The 20,458-nt window shown below is 36.9% G+C and overlaps 1 protein-coding gene across 1 annotated transcript; it reads right to left on the bottom strand.

The window, feature by feature from the left end:
* Nucleotides 1-2,186: 2,186 nt before the first annotated feature.
* LOC131440140 (integrator complex subunit 5-like) lies at nucleotides 2,187-4,024 on the bottom strand (the record flags this gene model as incomplete). Its single annotated transcript, XM_058611176.1, has 3 exons — nucleotides 3,696-4,024; nucleotides 3,022-3,628; nucleotides 2,187-2,959 (listed from the first exon to the last, which is right to left on the bottom strand). Coding segments are annotated over exons 1-3 (1,590 nt in total), but the record flags the coding sequence as incomplete, so codon positions are not given.
* Nucleotides 4,025-20,458: the final 16,434 nt, after the last annotated feature.

The following is a 20,458-nucleotide window of genomic DNA, read 5'->3' as shown; positions in this document are numbered from 1 at the left end:
CTGAATGCTAGTAGATTTTTTTTCTCAAATAATCATTGTTTGAGATTACACCAGATCTTGACGTTTCAGACAATTCTAAGACACTTGGCATCAAAAACAAATTCGGATTTCGGATATCTCAACATTTTTGTAAGTCCTACTATCGATTCACAAAAAAATTTTTTTTCGAGATAACATAAGATCTCTACGTTTCATGCATTTCTAAGATGTTTGGTATCAAAAAAAAAAAGATATCGATAAATATCAAATTTTTTCGAAATCTTAGTCGATTTTTTTCAAAAAAAATTTTTTTTTCGAGATTACACGAGATTTTAACGTTTCAAAAAATGCTAAGACATTGGCATTAAAAACAATTTCTCGCTTTAGGAAATCTCCAAATTTTTCTCAGTCCAAAAGTCGATTTTTCTGAAAAAATGTTTCTGAGATGGCACCATATCTCGACGTTTCTTGAATTTTTAAGACATTTGGCTTCTAAAAAAATTTCGATATCGGAAATCTCAATTTTTTCTAAATTTGTGTCGATTTTTTTCAAATTTTTTTCCGAGATGGCACTAGATCTCGACTTTTCAAACTTCTAAGATATTTGGCATTGAAAACAAATTTTCAATTTCGGATATCTCAAAATTTTGGCATAAAAAAAAATTTTCGATATCAAAATCTCAAAATTTTTCCATATCCTAAAGTCGATTTTTTCAAAAAAATACTGTTCGAGATTACACCAGATGACATTTCATGCATTTCTAAGGCATTTAACATTTAAAAAATGCTGTAGTTTTACGGTTTTTTAAGTAGATTTCCGAAGTTACGCTGTTTTCCTTTACGCGGTACATATCCTTCGCGTAAAAAAAAGACCTCAATGTACTGGTCGATTTTTCAAGTTTGGTCCTAACCTTTCTATATGAAAAAGGCGAAAATCTTCAAGTTGAACCCGAACAATTTTTGATCGTAACACTCGTTAGGATCCACATGAAACCTCAAAGAGATAATAATATCGTATACTGGCATCAGCTAATATTATTAAAAAAACAGAAGAGGTTCGTTAAGAATAGTAGTACAAAGAGACAAAAAAGATCCTACTCTGCACCTGCGGGGAGTTCATGATCTGGTGACGTTCACAAATTGCCAACCCGTTTTATTAACTGGATGCATCGGCTTAGCGATGTCCAGCTGGAAAAACGTCTGATCTAAAACCGATTTTCTCGAACGAAACAACCTTTGGGGCAAGAGTTCGAGTGAAGCGTGCCTAGTTGGGAAACAGTACCCGTATTACGTTCAGTGCACTGTCACTCATCTGGTAGAAGTTGTTGGAGGGTGTCTTTTCAGAGTGAGGATTTGGTTTCTTCAAGCTTTATGAAGTCAACTGAGAAGATGTTTGAAACCGGTGAAAACCCCCAACCTCTTCAAAATTCATGAAACATCGAAATCCGTTTTTTTGTCGGATATTTTTGTTTTGAAAAATATCAACTTTGGGAAAAATCGAGGCATACCACTCTGAATAAAAAAAAAAAAAAAAAAAAAAAAAAAAAAACAAAAAATAAAAAAAAAAAAAAAAAAAAAAAAAAAACAAAAAAAAAAAAAAAAAAAAAAAAAAAAAAAAAAAAAAAAAAAAAAAAAAAAACAAAAACAAAATTCGGAGGCTTACTTGTAAAAAAAAAAAAACGGGTGGGTAATGTCAGCAACAAAACCGGATTGACATGATTACGAAAAAAAACTGGTCCCACTTTCTGCACACTTCCTAATGTTGATGGTCTTTTTGGTTTATTGATCGTGCTTATTGATTATAAATGCCAAAGTAACATGTGTAAAAATGTCACAATACACAAAACGGACTCTGTCGTTGATTCATTGTTTTACTAGTGATCTTATTATTTAGGTCTTTTCTATATGCGAGGGATACGTAGCTTCGAAAACTGAGCCAATTCTGGTGCTTAGATTCTAACAAAGTGATGGACAAAAATGATCACCAAAAATTCATTTCAAGTCGAATATTTTTTGGCTCTCAGGGAATAAATAAAAATTCTACTTCAAAGACAGTACAGTATACACCTACTGAATGAGATTGAATTAATTTCATTTCCCGATAGTAGATACCGTCTCGCACAATTCGAAGTGTATCGAAAACCCAGAACGTTTCAGTTGAATGTAATTGAAATGATTTTTTGATTGTCACAGAGTAAAAAACTAACCTTAACCTCGACCGGTGCAGGCCGAACCTCTTCCTGTAGCTGCGGCATCAGCACATACTTTTCCTGGCACATCAGCGCATCCCAGATGGTAAGCAGTTTGCCGAGCAGTTCCTGCAACACTCGAACGCAGTTCGTCTTCTTCAGGTGCACATTGAACGAGTCTCGTTCGAGTTTGACAATTTCCACCAGATTTTGCAGCACGTTGAAATTTTCCCGGCTGCCCCTGCCGGCGGTTGGATTGAGCAGCATCCGGCCAAGTGCGATTTCGAAAGCCGGTTTAATTCGTGGCAACTCAGCAGACCCGTGCGGTCCACCAAGCATCCGAGCCAGGGCATTCAGGTGCGGTTTGCTCGGGTTGGTCGGAACACCCGACGAATCCATCAACATCTGGGCAATGGATTGCTGCAGGAAGTAGGACGACTTGAGACTGGCCAGCAGAATTAAACGAACGGCACTTTGCTGGGCCAGCGAACAATCGCTGAGACACGAACGCCACAGCAGATCTTTGGATGAATCTTTCACTGCATCGTCCAGCAGCGGACAGGAGCGTTTCTCCAGAACGATCGTTTCCAGTTCGACGAATAGCATTTCCAACAGTTCCTGGCACCAGGAATATTTTTCCGATATTCCTGGCAGCGTTAGCAAAACCTCAATGGATTTTTTCTTCACCTTCAGCAGCAGATTCGTAACGATGTGAATCACGTTGCTGGCACTGTAATTCGAGGGCCAGAATTTCGATTGAACTTTTATCAAGTGTAGATAAGTGTCGTTATCTGAAATTGAGGACACAAACATTATCACTCATTCCACCACCATGTCCGTATATCATACTTACAATTATCCAAAAACACCACCGCCAGCGATTGTGCCAAAATCTCCGAATTCTTTGACAGATGCAGCAAGTACGGAACCGTCAGCTTGTTGTTGGTTTCCCGTTCGACAATTTCCTTCAACGCTTGCTTCAAATCGTCTTCGTTGGTCGATGCCAGATAGCTCAAAACTTCCACCTCGGAATCGACCTGATCGTACTCGCCAGTGAACCGTTTCAGACCGCAGAACAACATTTTCGAAATAACCTTCGAGGGAAAGCAACCGCCAAGCCGTGCCACCACCCAATCGAAGTACGGCGAATGCTGAGCAAACGTGTTCAACAGTCCGGTGATGCAGGCATCCACTTCCAGCTCGTCCAGTTTGCTGAAACACAGTGCCGTCAGTCCCATCAGACAGCGGATGGCGTTGCATCCGAGCCACAGATTACAAGACATTCGAATATCTAGCGGACGACGACGACTATTTTTGTCGCAAATTTCCCCCAACAGTCGCAGACACCATGACGATATCAACGGCGACCAGGCCGGTGGACCATTCCGCACTAGCCGTTCCAACGCTTCGTGTATCTCCTGGATTGCATCGTCATCCTGCGTACCATCCGAACTATTTTTCTAACGAAAAATAAACAAAATATTCTTTAATATGGGACATCAACCGGCAAACATTGACACCACTCACTTCCACATTGATCAGGTAAGCCTTCACGGCACCGTTGAACACCAGCGAAAAGTAATCGAATACAGCATCCCGCGTCGATGGCAGATCTTCCAACAGGTGTAGGCTGCACTTTACGAGGGCGGTTGGATCTTTCAGCGGTATTCCCTTGTACAGCAGCGATACGCTGCTGACAAAGTATTGCAGTTCGGCCAGCACCGGTTGTTTGATCATTGCGTGGAAGCTTTCGATGGCGAAAAAACGAAAGAAAATCTAGGAAAAATTAACCGTTGTTTACATGCCCGACACGCGACGCATCGAGTGCTTTGTTGACGTGTGGTTGACGTTTCTCCCATTCTTCGCGTAAGATTGGCAGAGGTGCCGTGAAAAAATAGGGGCGTTGCTGTGGTGAGGGGTGATCGGATTCGAAGACCTATGTAATCGGGTTAGCTCAAATGATAGATTGCAGAATATTAATTTTAACAACACACAAAAGAGAAAATTTTTCTTGTTGTTTAGTGTTATGGCGTTCATCAGATCTTCTTGACAAAGTGAATGTTGATACACACACTCAGGTAAAATGAGTAGTGAAAATCGTAAGGCAAATTAAAAATTACTATTTCAATAAATAATATGAAAAATATACCTCTATCATATTTCATCTTACACTATTATAGTTTTCACACGAACAACTTATGAATTCCATCGTATATGAGAAAAGTTATGCGGCTTTATATTGGAATTCCAATTTTTTTTTACTTCATAAGGCGGTCTCATGATATTTTTTTTATTTGAGTGTACAAAAAACCGCTGATTAGTCTAAAAAGATAGTTTGTAAATGTAAAAATTTTCGATGGTTCTTGTTTTGCTGAGTATATAATTCATTTTAATTTCATCTCCGCCTAGCAGTTCAATTTTAACCGCTACACACAAAAAATAACATTGGTTAATTTGAGAAGATCTTTTGTAAATTTGAGAGTTTTCGTTGGTTTTTTTTTGCAGGGAGTTAAAACTATCAACTTATGAACTGAAAAACTTTTATTTTCAAAAGGGTGAGTGTTAAATACTACACTTTCCAATTGAAAGCATGTGTCTGTTAGAATGATAGTGTGCTCATATTAATGCAAGAGCTATCTGCATTTGATACAAAGAGAAGGAGCTTACAAAATAAAAGGTATTTCTTCGAAAATAAATAAACAAAATATCTTCATTCAACAATGGTTTCTGACTTTTGCACATTATGCATTTCAACGATAAACGGTAATTTTTATAGGTACGGTACTCGCAAACCCATTACATACCAAATTTTCATCGTTTGACATAAAACAATAAAGTTATTCGAAATGAACGCATGATTCAGTGTTGCTTGGTTATTCAAAAGTTCTCACTGTTTTTTATAAAAATTTATACTTTGAAATGTAATTGTATCGAAATCAGAAAAACTTTGATCAGAAAAATTTTTCACTTATTTTAAAAGATTTTCTGGTTAAATTCATGAGTTTTTGAAGACTTTTAAGAGCAAAGTTGGCTTTTTTCATAAGCACAATTTTTTTTGTGTGTAGGAAGACGCAAAGATTACACTATTTATATAATACATTATGGATATTGCATCGAGGTGCAATATCTTTTCTGATGTCAATATATTCACCGGCATTTGCAGTTCAATTATCATTAGAAACAGAACAACAAGCGTCGAATCGCTACATGTGTTGTAACTATGGCAATGTTTGTTTATGTAGAAATAATCTTAAGTTTAAATCGTGGTATTTTTCTGCATATCGAGTGGATCTTGAAACAAGAAAGCAAGAATCAATTAGAATGATGACTAAGATTCTATTTAATTTGTTAAATTCTTTACGAGGCATTAAAGTGAACGGAAGGTACAACATATTGTGTGCGAAAACTTGTAGTGCTGCTATGGAATTCTACCATCGTTTTCCAATGTTTATCGACACTTATTAACGAAGGGTCATTTGCATTATTACAAAGTTCAATGGCTCACGGTTACTGATCCAACATTTTTTAATGGGCTGTATGGGACATTGTAATCTTGAGTTTATCTTTGCTTGTTTACGCCCAAGACATAAAAAAGTAATACATAAATAGCGTAAACTTTGCGTCTGATTAGCAGTTATTATTGAACTGCTTTAAGCACTGATGAGCCGAAGGCAAAACGCAAAGAAATCGATGCTAATTTAGTAAAACAATGATTAAGAACAACCATATATGATGGAAAGCTCTCTTATTTAATTTTATTTATTTATTGGTTTTCAATCTGACTTAAGTATTTGTGAAATGGGAAATACTATTTAGCATGTATCAAATGCTTTCGATTTCTGGATGTCATTTTCCTCCACAAACGCAATATTTTCCAATTACTGTGTCATGCATAAGCAAGATGTTACTATCATGAAATAAAATAATTAATAAACACTTACATTTCTTTTCCTCCAATCCGCAATCCAATCGCAAACAATTTTTGAAAGAACAGAATAATTTGAAGCCAACGAATTTATTTTTTCATCTGCACAGACGATCAACTCTGTCAATTGTAATTTCGAATTTTGGAAAAGTGTTTTGTACGCTTCAGATGGTGCGCTTTCCAAAAATTTTTGAAGCAAAATGTGCTCATTTAAAACCACGGTGTCGTTTCGTTTTCCATGTTTATGGTTTGACTGTTTGTATAAGGAATAATTATGACATTTTCACAAGGTATCAATGTCATTGATATGAACTTCATAAGTGATGCTTATGTATGCTTAAGTGATGCTTATGTAAGTTCATATGTATGCTTATTTAGAGTGCCTATAACCAGAGTGACGACATCTCATCCGTAATGCTGGCAACAATTAAAAACATTCCATTAGGTTTACATTGAATTGACAGGTCGTTTGCTCGTTTGGAACTGGTAGCTGTCATTCCAAACGAACAGCTGTCGCCACTCTGATTATAGTCACTCTATGCTTACTGAATGCTAAGTCTTCAACGAAATCAAAATTGTTTTGGTTCATAAGTCACAGCTTATGAAATTATAAGGTTTTTCCTCGGTGTGTCACCGCTGATCTACTATACCGACCCCAGTTCAAACGGCACTTTTCAACCGCGTGGTTTTGTTATCGCAAGAGTTTTCCGCTTTTCAACGGTTTGTGTCGCGTTTTGGGGAAATCATATTAACTTTCGATCATGTCACCAATTATACGCACTCCTAGGCGTTCGAGAATCATTCAGAAATATGACGGGAAAGAAAACCGGCGTAGTTTTACTTGATCGTCGGACGTCGCGATCCTCGTGGTTTAGTGAAAATGTTCCTTCGACAAATATGTTGCGCACATATTTTGGAAATTTGTGTAGTGCAGTTAATTACCGGATTTTGAGAAAAAGCCTAGTGTAGTATAAAATGATAAAAGGCTCAATTGAAGTGTTTGGTTTATTGGCTGCATGAGAGAAGTTCTTTGGTGAAATCTTCATTGAAATGATCAGGTGAATGATGTTTGTGTTTAAGGCCGCAGTGATGCCAGTTATTCCAAACAAATTACCAAATACATTTTGGTGAGGAAATATTCATTCTTGAGTATGGGAAAAACCAGGTTAGTAAATTATAGTGTGTTGATTAATTTTTTTATGTAATTCTTCGTGAACAGCGATCGTAGTGATCGTAATATTTGTAAAAAAAGGGAAACCGGTGGGACTTACGTGGGTAAGTCAATTCCCAACACAAAGGGTCTAAAGGACTATTCACACATATCCGGTCCGGTTCAGTGCCGGCACGACACCGTGCACGGATACTGATATTATTTCATTCGTTTTCTATGCGCGCATTTACACCTATCCGGCACCGTGCCGTTTCAGTGTAGCGTCCGTCCGGCAAACTCAAATTCGTCGTCACCGATATTTTTTTATTTTCACTGAAGTCGGTATGTCATTCCATTGGCTGTGCCGGAACGGAAACAGCACGGAAACGGAACGGAAGGGTTCCGATAAAAAAAGAACACTGACGGCGCACTGAAGGCACTTTCACTGAACCGTCACGGAACTGAAATGTGTGAATAGTCCTTAAAACCTCTATAATCGAAACAAAAAAAATCAGTACATATTTTTACTTTTGTTTTTGGTTTTTGTTTTTGGTATAATCTCTAAATTCACAATAATAAAAAAATTCATTGGACCGCAAGTCGATACAACTTTAGTTCCTGAGAATTTTCATCCCAAGTAAAATTGTTCTCTATCCTCTTTGATTGAGACCGAAACCACTGCTAGTTCACCAAAACCAAAGTAAAACATCAAAATTAAATAGAACACCGGTAACTCTTTCAGTCTTAAATCTATCGAACGATCGATTAGCAAATATTAACCCGTTTATGCGATGAAGCGCTGACCTGCACGGAGGAAGCGCAGTAGGCAGTGACCGGATCCGTCATCAACCACAAATCATCATCGTCATCGTCATGGTTACGCTGGATTGGTTGACATTGAGAAAAAGTTCACATTTGAGGTGATAAGCGTTGAAATGACTGTTGTGAATCAATTTCCGGTCGATCACGTTTTTGCTGCATCAGACGAAGAAGAAAAACAAACTACCAAGAGAAACAAACAAATGAAGGCTGTCCAATAGTAATTGTTTACATTTCAATTAATGATGAAACAAAGCGCCCCTGCGATGTCAACTATTTTGTGATCAAAACAAAACCAGCTCGTTCGAGAGGGAATGGTTTAGGTTAAGTATTTTGTGCCTACAAATTCAAATTAAAAAGAAAATTTAATTCATTTCCGCTTGATGTAGTGTTCAAAGAAGTTGCATTCAAATCTTATTTTTCTGTTATGGAACTGAAAATCGCAGACGGTTCCAACCTATCCGTTAGAATGATTTCTAAAACTCACCAATATATATTGACCATGTCCGACCGTGACTAGTGACAATGTTAGTTCTGTGTACTGCATCTACTGATGACCACTGGCCCGAGAACCCACTGCCATCCTATAAAGGAAAATTGTGGCTTTTTAATGCTTATGTTCTGTTCGGCTACTTGCCAAGCCTTTTCGGTTTGCGTCCAACTCACCAACTTATTTGCTGATTCATCATAATTAGCGAACCAATTTATAGCGTGAATAACTTCTTTTCGAAATGATTAATACTGATCAATGACACCACTTCGGGTAGATCGTGTCTAAGTCGAGTGAGATCGAGAGTTGCTTTTGTTCAAAGTATCCCTTTTTAAAGGCATTATAGATCCGATATTGATTAAATTCGTTATCTCATAAATTTCGAAGTTTTATACATATCTTTGAATGAAATTTTTCTACATTTGGGAATAAATAGCGTGTTTCTTTCTATCCGCAGCAGCGAATACCTTGACAGATCGTAATTTTTCAAGCTAAAGCAAAAACGAACTTTTCGACCGAAGGCTATAGAAAGATTTTGTCCGGTAAGTTCCAGAATTCCATTTCGATCTAGAATCCATTCCCGATTCCCGAAATCAGCTCCTAAATTTGTTTTCAGAAATCAGTTCCAGAATCCAGGTCCAGAATCTCGTTCCTGACTCCTTGAACTGGACTCTGAATCTGTATTCTGGAACTGAGAAGAAAGATTTGGGATTCTGGAGGTAAAATTCAATTTTCCAACTGAGTTAGGTTCCAGAATCCAGTTTCATAAACCAGTACCCAACGTCAGATCCAGAAATTAGGCTTCGAATTCTGTTCCAGAGTCTAGTCAAAGTTCTTGAATTCAGGCCCAGAATTCGATTCCAGTTCCAGAATGCAGTTATGAAATTTGGTCTTGGATTCTGAACCTGAACTTTGAAAGTCAGTTCTAAAGCTGAACTCTGAAAATAGATTATCGAATTTCATGGTTTTGATTCTAGAACCGATTCTGGTCTGAATCAGAATTTCATATCCAGAATGCAGGTTCTGAACTCAAACCGACAGGTAAGCATCCGAATCCATTGCCAGAATCCAATTCCCGGATTCTGGAGCTGATTTCGGTCCTGTATTCAGGTCTGAACCTGACTTCTAGTTCCAAAATCCCAATCCAGAATTCTTGATTTTGAAACTGAATTCGGATCAAAAATTCTGAACCTTGACTTCAGGAATTTATATATGAAACTGACTTCTGATATAAACCTGAATTTTTGTTCCAAAATTCCAGTCCAGAGTATCAAAATTCAGTTTCAAGTTCTACCCTAGGAACTGAATTTTGATACTTTGGACTGGAATTTTGGAACAATCAATTTTAAAATCCGTTTCCAGTTCTAGAATCCAATGGTTGATTTTGGGAACTGGATTATAAATCTGTATTCTGGAACTGAGTAGTGAATCCTAATTCGGGAGCTAAAATTCAGTTTGAGAACAGAATAAACTTCCAAAATTTCGTTCTAGAAATCATTTCCACAATTCAGCTCCACCTCCTGATTTCAGGTCCCGAATTCAGATCTCGAATTAAACTCTAGAAATCAGTTCCAAATTCCAGGTTCAGAATCCAGTTCCAGAATTTATCTTCAGAATTTAGTTCCAATTTCAGAATACAGGTCCAGAATCCATTTCCAGTATGCAGTTCTAGTTCCAGTGTAATGAAGCTTTGGATTCTGGATCTAAATTTTGGAGATGAATTCTGGACATTGATTCTGGTCTGAAAAAGAATTTTAGTATCAGAACTTAGGTTCAGAATTCAGATACAGAATTCAGTTCCAGAATCCAGAATTTTGAAGCTTAATTCTGGACCCGAATCTGGATTAAAATTAAATTTTAGTTTGGAATCCAGATTCAGAACTCTAGATCTGAATGTTGGAACGAAATTCTGCCTAAACATTCTGGACCTGAATTTAGGGACTGATATTTTGACCTGAATTCTGATGTGAATTAGATTTTAGTTAAAAAAATTCCTGTCCAGAACAAGGAAGGGAATAATCGTATCTATTTTCACTCGGCTAGCACTCATAGACACGTTTCTACCTGATGCGAGTCACTCGATTTTATTCGTTCATAAGTGTGCTTCTGCCGAACACCCGATTGCCTCAAGTAACACCCGATCGGCAAAGCGCAATAGTTAATTCTCTCGCATTTATTCTCTCTTTCATTCGTTATGGAGCGCTGCCATTTGAATTCTGCTTAGTACATGTTCGGAACCAATCCGAACCAATGATGAGTTAACTCGCTCGGCAATCCGAATATTTGCAAGTATTTTGAATCGTGATTCAAGACGATCCATTCTTTTAACGCTCTGGAGTATAATGAAGGCAGGCGCAAAATAATCGTATCCGTGGGGTGATTTCACGAGCCGACGGGAAGTTTAAGTGCATTTTTGATTCATGCTGCAAATATGTGAAAAAAGTTGTTATTTTCTAAATTAAAGCGACATTATTTGCAGTTTTCACGATGTTGTTTCTAGTGGCCCGCTCACCTAGAAAATTTATGATACCGTATTTTCAGGTGATTGTAGTATCTCGATTTGCTATATTTCAGTAGAGGCTTGACAGTTGCCGAAAGGAACTAACATTTTCAACTGAAAACCTATTTTCTATGCACATTATATTTTCAACTTTTGTAACAGCATATTACAAGAGAGCAAAAGAAATGAATGAACAATGTTTGCCTCAATCGATAAATAATTATAAGAAATCATGAATGCAAAATTGGAAAATCAGTCTTACAATTCTTTCGGAGATATTCCCTTTGCGCGTTTTCTCGAAACCGTTAGGGAACACACGATAACAATAAAACTACTGGACCAAACTGGGTATTTTGCTTTTCCCTATAGAGAGGTAAAAGAATTGCTGCAAAATCCGACTTTCAAACGGATCCTCCGAGTCCCATTTTTCAGAAATGGTTGAACCGATTTCCGCAAGCATCCCGTTTGAAAGCTACTAACAGATATTGAGTGGGGGGGTAATATAAATATAACACATATCGAAAAAAAATAGAAATAATTCTTTATAATAACGCATGCGCTATCCAAAATAATAAACATTTCAACTGTTGTTGTTTACAAATCAGCGGAAACATTCTGTTAACAATATTATTCCTTGTATCTAAAACCCTGAATCGTGATTTTTTAATAGTCTAAAATTATTAATATAACCGCTTGGTGTATGTTAGTCCCATCAGCACCCAATAAATTAAAATTCGATGAACATAGAGTAGTTCCCAATTTTCGTCTAATATGTCAATTATGGTGTTGTTTAAGTGAAACTAAATTTGTCCTCTGGGGTATCAGAGGAGGAATCACGTACGGTGATCAAGCGGTGATCACCAGAAATTTAGAAATCACAGAAGGTGATCGTGTATCACCAGTCTGGTGATTGGGTAATGGGGCAATAATTTTTTTATAATATGACTAAGGAAATAAAGTTTTCCAACCAAACTTTTTCCTATTCAAACTAATTTATTTCAGTGTCTTTTTATCGAAAACTTCGAAAACTAAACTGAATAGAATGTCGTAATCATTCAAGAATTCAATGAAACTCAAAAAAGTATCAGTACTTGACAAGAAGTGATGATCCATAAACTCGAACGTGATAATAAAATCATAATCATTCAAAAACATTCTCACTATTATCAGTCATGCAGAGATTCTCACTGAAAATGCTGAAATTCAATATGGTGGGTGATGTATTGAAAATCAATTTAAATCTGATCTTAATATGCCACTCTGTGATTAAAAACAATTATAATGACAATTATAACTTCAATCATGAAGCATGTTTCATGCAGAGTAAATTGCAGGTACATTTTTTATTCAGGTTTAAAAAAATATGTCACTATTGCTTGCTTTTCATACACCGAAGTAACAGGAGCGGAGAACTTGGCTAGAGCGAACACAAACAAGCGCTCAAACCAGCTCGGTGGAAGAGTGCTGTAGCAAGTGTTATCGTAGCCAACAGGCTTCCCAGTAGAGGGCTGGTTCAAGTGCTGCGCACAAATATTTGCACTCTTGTTACTTCTATACACAAAATTCATGCTAAATAGCGTTTAATAAGGGTAATAAAGTTACTTAGACCATGAGATTTAATCAACCCTAGAATTAAAACAAAGTCCTTTGTCTCTATAATCAATATTCAGATTGTATTGTTTTTTCGCTGTATCCTATTGCGCATATTGCTATTGCGTACTGAACTTCCGACATCTGAATATCATCATCAGCTAGTGCAAATCGCTGCATGGCTGATAATAGTGAGAATGATCATTCATAATCATGTGTGTATTTAAATAATATTACTGTAGTGATATTGAAAGGAAAGAAATTTTCCCCATACTTAGCGGAGGTGGACTAGGTGATAATTGTGCAGCACTGATCAGCACCCAATATCAATCTCAGGAAAACAAAAACATTTCGTTAACATTATAATGCAAACACTGGTGGTATGAAGATTTTTCGAAGGAAGGTTTTCCCAGTGTTACTTGTTTGATCTTCCTGAAATGTGTCAGAATATGCATTGATTGATATGATTAACAGAAATGCATAAACTGTTGCTTGAGAAGATTGAGCAAGCAACAAAGGGAACAACTGCTTTGGAATATTATGCCTATTGAGAGGTTTTACATGAAGATACAGTTATGATTATGTCCAGATTTCCAAAACAAACTTATATGAAATGCACCATCACACCACTAGGTGGACCGAATCAGCATGCCTTGCAATAACACGGATTATGTGAAACCTTATGCATAAGCGCACTGGCCGTTTCAACAGATTGCTGGAATCATTCGAACTGTTCAATTACAATGATGAAGCTCTACTTTACTTGAAAATCATTCCGAAGTGAAGTCGATGATCGGCGGACAAATTTGTTAGAGTTGGAACTAATTGATTTCCTCATTCGTCAACTAACAATCTCATCTTGTTTGTCTTAAAAGACCTAATTAACTCTGACTAGAATATAGCACATCAAACTTGTAACATGTTAAAATAACTGGCAATGTAACGATCATCATAATGCACATTGCCCTTCAAGCAAAAACTTATATTCAGCCGACCGAACTCATCATGCAATCTTGCCATAGCCAGTTTTTTTATCCACCCTTCCCTACAACAGATCGTTTCGATCTAACTCCTGCTGAATATATCCAGTCACACTTGTCAATCGTTCGGATTTTCGATTGCACACGAACAGTTGGTTCATTTTTACGAACGAACATAATCGCTTCCGATGATGTTCGCTGGCACTCTTTAACTCATGCATTGGCAATTGGGTTCGTGTTTCAAAATTTTGCGATTTTCAATTCTCTTATTCTCCGCCATCGCACGCAGTATGATACCGAACGAGTTTGAGTGACTCTGTTATGTATTATTGAGTACGCAATGGAACGATGATGCATAGTGAAAGATGATCGTGTGTATTCAGGGTGATGATTGATTTTTTCCGTCCTTGAGTCCAGAATACAGTTCCAGAAACTAGACCCAGAGTTTAGTCCCACAATCCATTTCCAGTGTCAGAATCCAGTTTCTGAACTCAGGAACTGGGTCCTTAATCTTAATTCTAAATCTGTATTCTGAAATTAAGTTTTTAATCTGAATTCAGAAGATGAAATTCAGTTTAAGAATAAAATTAAGTTTCAAATTCAAGTGAATAATTCCAGATTTTAGTTCCAGAATTCTATTTCCGAGTTCAGCTCCATTTTTTTAATTCAGTTGTAGAATACAGGTTCAGAAAACGTTTCCAGCTCGAAATGCAGTTCTATTTACAGTGGTATAAATTCTTGGAATCTGGATTCTGAAACTGGATGTTGGAACTGAATTCTAAGCTTTAATTCTGGTCCAAAATTCAGATTCAGATTTCAATTCCAGAATTCAGTTTCAGGAATTTGAAGCTGAATTCTAGATTCGGATTCAGGTTTGAATCAGAATTTTAGTTCCAGACTCATAATTCTATATCTAAATTCTGATTAAATATTCTTGACCAAGATTTAGAAACTGAATTTTGGTAGTAGATTCTGATGTGAACTTGAATTTTAGTTCCAAAATTCCAGCCTAGGAATCTATGTTAGGGGCACAATATAGTTCTAGAATCCATTTTCAGTACTAGAATCCAGTTCATGAACTCAGGATCTGGATCCTAAATCTTAATTCTGAACCTGTATTCTGGAATTGAGTACTTAATCTTAATTTCAATAGCCAAAATTCAATTTCAGAACCAAATGAAGTTACAAAATCTTAGAAATCAATTTCGGAATCCAGTTTCGAGTTTGGCTCCAGGATCTAATTTCTGAATTCAGTTCTAGTTTCAGAATCCAGTTCCAGGGTGCAGTTCTACTTCCAATGTAATGAGTTCTTGTCTTGGAACTTGGAGTTGAAACTAGATTTAAGGACTGAATTCTGGTCTTGATACTGGACTGAATCAGATCCAGAACTCACAATCCAGTTCCAGGATTCTGAATGAAGATTCTAGAGGACGGGCATAGCGTGATGGGTAAGACAATAGCTTTTCACATAGTCTACCTGGGTTCGAATCCCAACCCCGCATATAGAGCCAGGAAAATTTTCTGGCCCAAAGAAGACAAATGATCACGATGTTCTCTATAATCGTAACAAAAAAAAATTGAAGATGGATTTAGAAATAGAAATTCGGAGTTGTATTCTGGTATAAACTTAAGCTTATTCTACCGAACTCCGCTCCAAAGTTCAGTTCGAGAATTTCGAAACTAGAATTGAGTTCTGGAGTTACATTCTGGTTCTGAATCTGAAGTTGGGAACTGAATTGGACCGGGATTCAGAAACTCAATTTTATAGCTGGATTCTGATGTGAACTCGAACTCCAGTCCAGAAATCAGTTCTAGAATTTAGTTCCAGATTCCTGAACCTGGATCTAAACTCGAGACCTGAGTTCTCGATCTGAATTCGGTTATCGGATTAGGTATCTAATTTTGAAATTTGGATTTCGAACCTGAATTTTCGACGAACTGAACTCTGAATCTGGCACTGGACTGATCCTAAATTTTAGTTCCAGAATCCAGATTCAGATCCCTAGAACTGAATTTTTGATTAAACATTCTGGAATTCAGGAACTGAACTCTAATATTGTATTCTGGTGTGAACATAAATTTTAGGTTCAAAATTCTAGTTCAGATTTCAGCTTTATTCCAATTTGATTTTCAATTTTAATCCATTTCCAGTGTCCGAATTAAATTTTTCAATTCAGGAACTGGATTATAAATTTTGGTTCTGAACCTGTATTCTGGAATTGAGGTCTTAATCTGAATTCATGAGCTAAAATAAAAAACAGAATCAAGTTCCAAAATCCTAGAAATCAATTCAAGAATCCAGTTCCAGAATTTAGGTTTCGAATTTTGCTCTAGAATTTAAATTCTGAATCAAGTTCCAGTTTCAGAATCCAAGTCCAGAATTCTTTTCCAGGTGCAAGATGCAGTTCTAGTTCCTGTGGAAGGAATTATTGTCTTAGATTCTGGAACTGGATTGTGAAAGTGGACTTTGGAGCAGAATTGTTTGGTTTGGAATTTTAGTTTCCGGAACTCTAGATCTGAATTTCGGAACTGAATTCGGATTAAAGACTCTACATCTGAATTCGGAAACTGAATTCTAATATTGTATTTTGATGTGAACTGGAATTTTAGTTCCAAAATTCTAGTCCAGAGCTCAGTTTCAGTACCTATTTTAATTTCAGAATCCATTTCCAGTGTCAGAATTCAATTCCGGAGCAAAATTCGGAACCTAAATTTAGGAACTGGATTCTGAATCTGTATTCTGGAATTTGGTTCTTAATCTGAGAATTCCAAAATCCAAGAATACAGTTCCAGAATTCAGGTTCTGAATTTTGCGCCAGAATTAAATTTTTTAATTCTGTTCCAATTTTAGTATCCAGGTGCCGAATTCATTTCCAGGTCCAGGATGCAGTTCCAGTGGACTGGATTATTGTCTTAGATTCTGGAGCTGGATTGTGAAAGTGGATTTTGAAGCAGAATTCTTAGGTTCTGGTTTGAACCTGAATTTTAGTTCCAGAACTCAGGTTCAGAGTTAAAATCCAGAATTAAATTCCAGAATCCACGAACTGAATTCTAGACCCGGATTTTGGATTTAACATGAATTTTAGTTTCGGAATCCTGGATCTGAACCGAATTCTGAATAAAAATTCTGAAGATGGATTTAAGATTTGAAATTCGTATCTGAATTCTGATGTGAACTTGAACTTTATCTACAGAGTTCCGGCCCAGAGTTCAGTTCTAGAGTTTTGAGACAAAGGCGTTCTGAATTCTGAACAAAAGTTCTGGACCGGAATTTAGAAACTCAATTTAAGAACGGATTCTGATTCTGAACTAGATTTCCAGTTTAGAGTTCAGTTTTAGAAATCAGTTCTATAATTCTTCAAATGAAACTAAACTCTAAAACTGGATTCTCGACTTGAATTCGGATACCGGATTATGTATCTAATTCTCAATCTGGATTCTTGTCTGAACCTAAATTTAAGTTCCATAATTCAGATTCTGGTCCAAAATTCATCCATGGATTTGAACCTGAACCATGGAAAGTCTAGTTCAGTATATGTCTGATTCTGAACTAGATTTTCAGTTTAAAGCTCAGTTTCAGAAATCAGATCTAGAATTTAGTTTCAAAATTCTTAAACTGAAACTAAACTCTAGAACCGGATTCTCGGCCTGAATTCGGGTACCAGATTAGGTTATTCCCAATCTGGTTCCTGTCTGAATCTGTATTTTAGTTCCAGAATTCAGTTTCGCAATCCATGCCCTAAATTTAGTTCCAGAATCAAGACTCAGAATTCAGATTCTGGTCCAAAATCCATCCATGGATTTGAACTTGAACTATGGAAAGTCTAATTCAGTATAGATTTCAGTTCCAGATCGTGAAATTGGAACTGAACCAGGACCTACGCATACCATGTCGGTTCAGGTGGAGATCATGGATCGGTGTAAACACGACGAACGACCGTTAGAGGTTAAAGCCGGGTATAAAAAATGATATATAAAAATGAACCGATGCGGATCTAGATTTAGTAATACTGGAAGCCTCAAAATCTTATTCTGGACTAGGACTAGTAATAAGCTAAGTCCATGTTCAATAGCAGTGTTTAACACCGAAGAACTTAAACAAACCTTCCTCTTAGTGTTAACATCATCCGGTTTTGTCTCTGACATTATCCACTCGTCTTTTTTTATCGAATCACTTGAAGGCCAATCCTGGAACCGGATTCTGAAACTGGAACTGAATTCAGAAACTAAGTCCTGGAGCCAAACTCGAAATCAGAATTCTGAAACTGAATTCTGGAATTGATTTCTAGGATTTTGGAACTTTATTTGGTTCTAAAATTGAATTTTAGGTAACGAATTCAGATTAAGAACTAAGGTTCAGAGATAAGATTTAGGATCCAGATTCGGAGTTCAAGAACTGAAAATGGTTTCTAGAATTAAATTCTGGAACTGAACTCTGGACTGGAACTTCGGAACTAAAATTTAAGTTCACATCAGAATCTACAACCAAAATTCAGTTTCTAAATCCAGGTTCAGAATGTTTAGTCAGAATTCAGATCTAAAATTCTGGATCTAGAACTAAAATTCAGGTTCAAACCTGGATCCGTGTCCGGAATTCAGCTTCAAAATCCTGAAATTCATTGGTTTCTGAAACTTGTTTATAATTTTGGTAATGGTTTTTTTTGCACTAACAAAGATAAACAACTAGTTTCAATGCATTAGCAGTTTATATTGAACTGCTAGTGCAATTTAGCAGCTCTACCTGAACTGGTAATGCACCGATGAGCCGAAGACGATCTGTTAAAATATGTAATAACTATTATATGCATTTAGCACAAATCGGTTATTCTGAGTAATGAAAACCCCTCAAAGAAAAATGTTTCATGATTCATAAGCTACCAAGATTTGACAGTTTTTTTTTCACTTGATTCGAACGTGACTCTTCCCATAGATTTTTTTTTCCTAACTTACCGACACCAATCGAATGAAGTTGTAATAATTCAAAACTGTAGATTGTGGTTAGAAAAACAAAAAAAAAAACATTCCAAGAATTATCGTTTAATCATTGTAATCAAAACAGAGATTATTCCGAAATAAATGTACTCATTTCCGTTCGTTTATTTTGCTAGGCTCATTCGCCGACGTTTTTTTTTTCATTCGTCACGTCTATTACAGAATGCGTGGCCTGAGCATAGTTTTTCATTAGACACGATAAACCAGTCCTCTCTGCTCATTCTGTCATGAGTTTACGCATGAATCTGGAGTCATTTGTTATGTTTATTCGAGGGGTCCCACAATAGGAGTAAACTATTTTTTCAGACCTATTCAATCTTGTCTTTGAGTTCAGTGAACAACCATTTTTCTCTTTTGAATGTTTCATCATTAGAAATAATAACTATGGCTTCTGCTAACAGACTAAAATGATATTCACAAAAAAAAAAACAGAAAATCATTTCGCAGGATGAATATTGATGAAAGAAAAAGTCATGCCCAGATCGCAGTGAAATGTGCAGCATTCTTCTCACTCACTGATCTGCCTCTAATTGTTTCGTTTGGGGTTTCCCCAATTCTTTCGAATGATAAAGTCAATGCGAGAACTGCAAGTGATCATTTCGCTAACTATCATTATTGGATGACTGTCATCAGCACTAATGAGGCTTTTGAATGTCATGTGAGTTTCAGAAGAAAAAAAATCAGTGGATGATTTGAAAATTATTACATCCGTTAGTTGAACCAATCGGATTAGACCACACATTTTTAAGATATTGCGCAGTTTGATGAGTACCGTTCAGAGGTAGACGAGCTTCAGTACTGTAATATTCTAACACAATCTTGTTCCGTTGACCTTTAAGTCGGGCTTGAATAAGCATTCAACTTTAAGTTCTACCACCGACGACGAGTAATTTCAATAGTCCTGATTTTAGAATGAAATTCCATCGTGTTTCACTTTCTCCGAGAACTGTCAACCGGTACAAAGAGCAGAGAGTTTATGAATGACAAACGCCAACAGTCACAGTAGGCGCTTTGCTTCACATTTAGTCCCGGTTGAGAGAGACCACAAAAATACCAACACACACACAAAAAACGCACCTTAAGTTCGACGGATAGACAACAATAAAAACAAGTGCCAACGACTGATCTCGAAGTGAGCTTTGTAATTACATTTCATTAAACCTAGAACTGAAACCGACCGCAAAACGCGTTAAGCTGAAGCGGTAATCAACCCCCCGCATCGTGGCGTGTCGTGTCGAGCAGTACTTGGAGTCCAGTAAACATTTTTCTTTTTTGACGGTTTATGCTATTCGAGCATGGTTTACAGGTTTTATTGGACCTTAATGAGATTATGACGTATGAAATCGAGACTCATCAGGGCAAAGCAATTCAAATTGAAACAGGACTCAGATCGAATTGTTTCTTCAATCCGAAGCTCAGCCACCATCCATGTTTCACAGGTGGACGATAAACATGACCATGTCGGCGGTTATCAGACTCCAATTTTGATCATCAATGCTACACTTACTCGCCATGGAATCAATTCGTAAGAAACAAGATTAACATAATCCGACAGTTGTCCATGGAAGTTTGTTTCGATCGCAAACATGAAGGTTGCTGCAAACAGCGCATAATGCACACTTTCACTAATGGCCTACTGTGTGTAGATCAACGAGGACAAATTAGAAGAAACATTGACAATAACAAAATGAGATGCACAAAACGTCGCCGGGGCAACGAATGACCCGCGGGCCATTTAAACACCACTCATTCATTCTCTGTCGCAGTGCAGTCGCAGCAATCAATTATCAACGTTCAAACGGGTCCAGCAGGTCAAAACTGCCTGGCCACCGAACATTCTGGAG

The sequence above is a fragment of the Malaya genurostris genome, unplaced genomic scaffold, assembly GCF_030247185.1.
Source record: "Malaya genurostris strain Urasoe2022 unplaced genomic scaffold, Malgen_1.1 HiC_scaffold_80, whole genome shotgun sequence".
Lineage (NCBI taxonomy): Eukaryota > Metazoa > Arthropoda > Insecta > Diptera > Culicidae > Malaya > Malaya genurostris.
The sequence above is the reverse complement of the archived record's forward strand: the minus strand, read 5'-3'. Positions and strand labels throughout refer to the sequence as shown.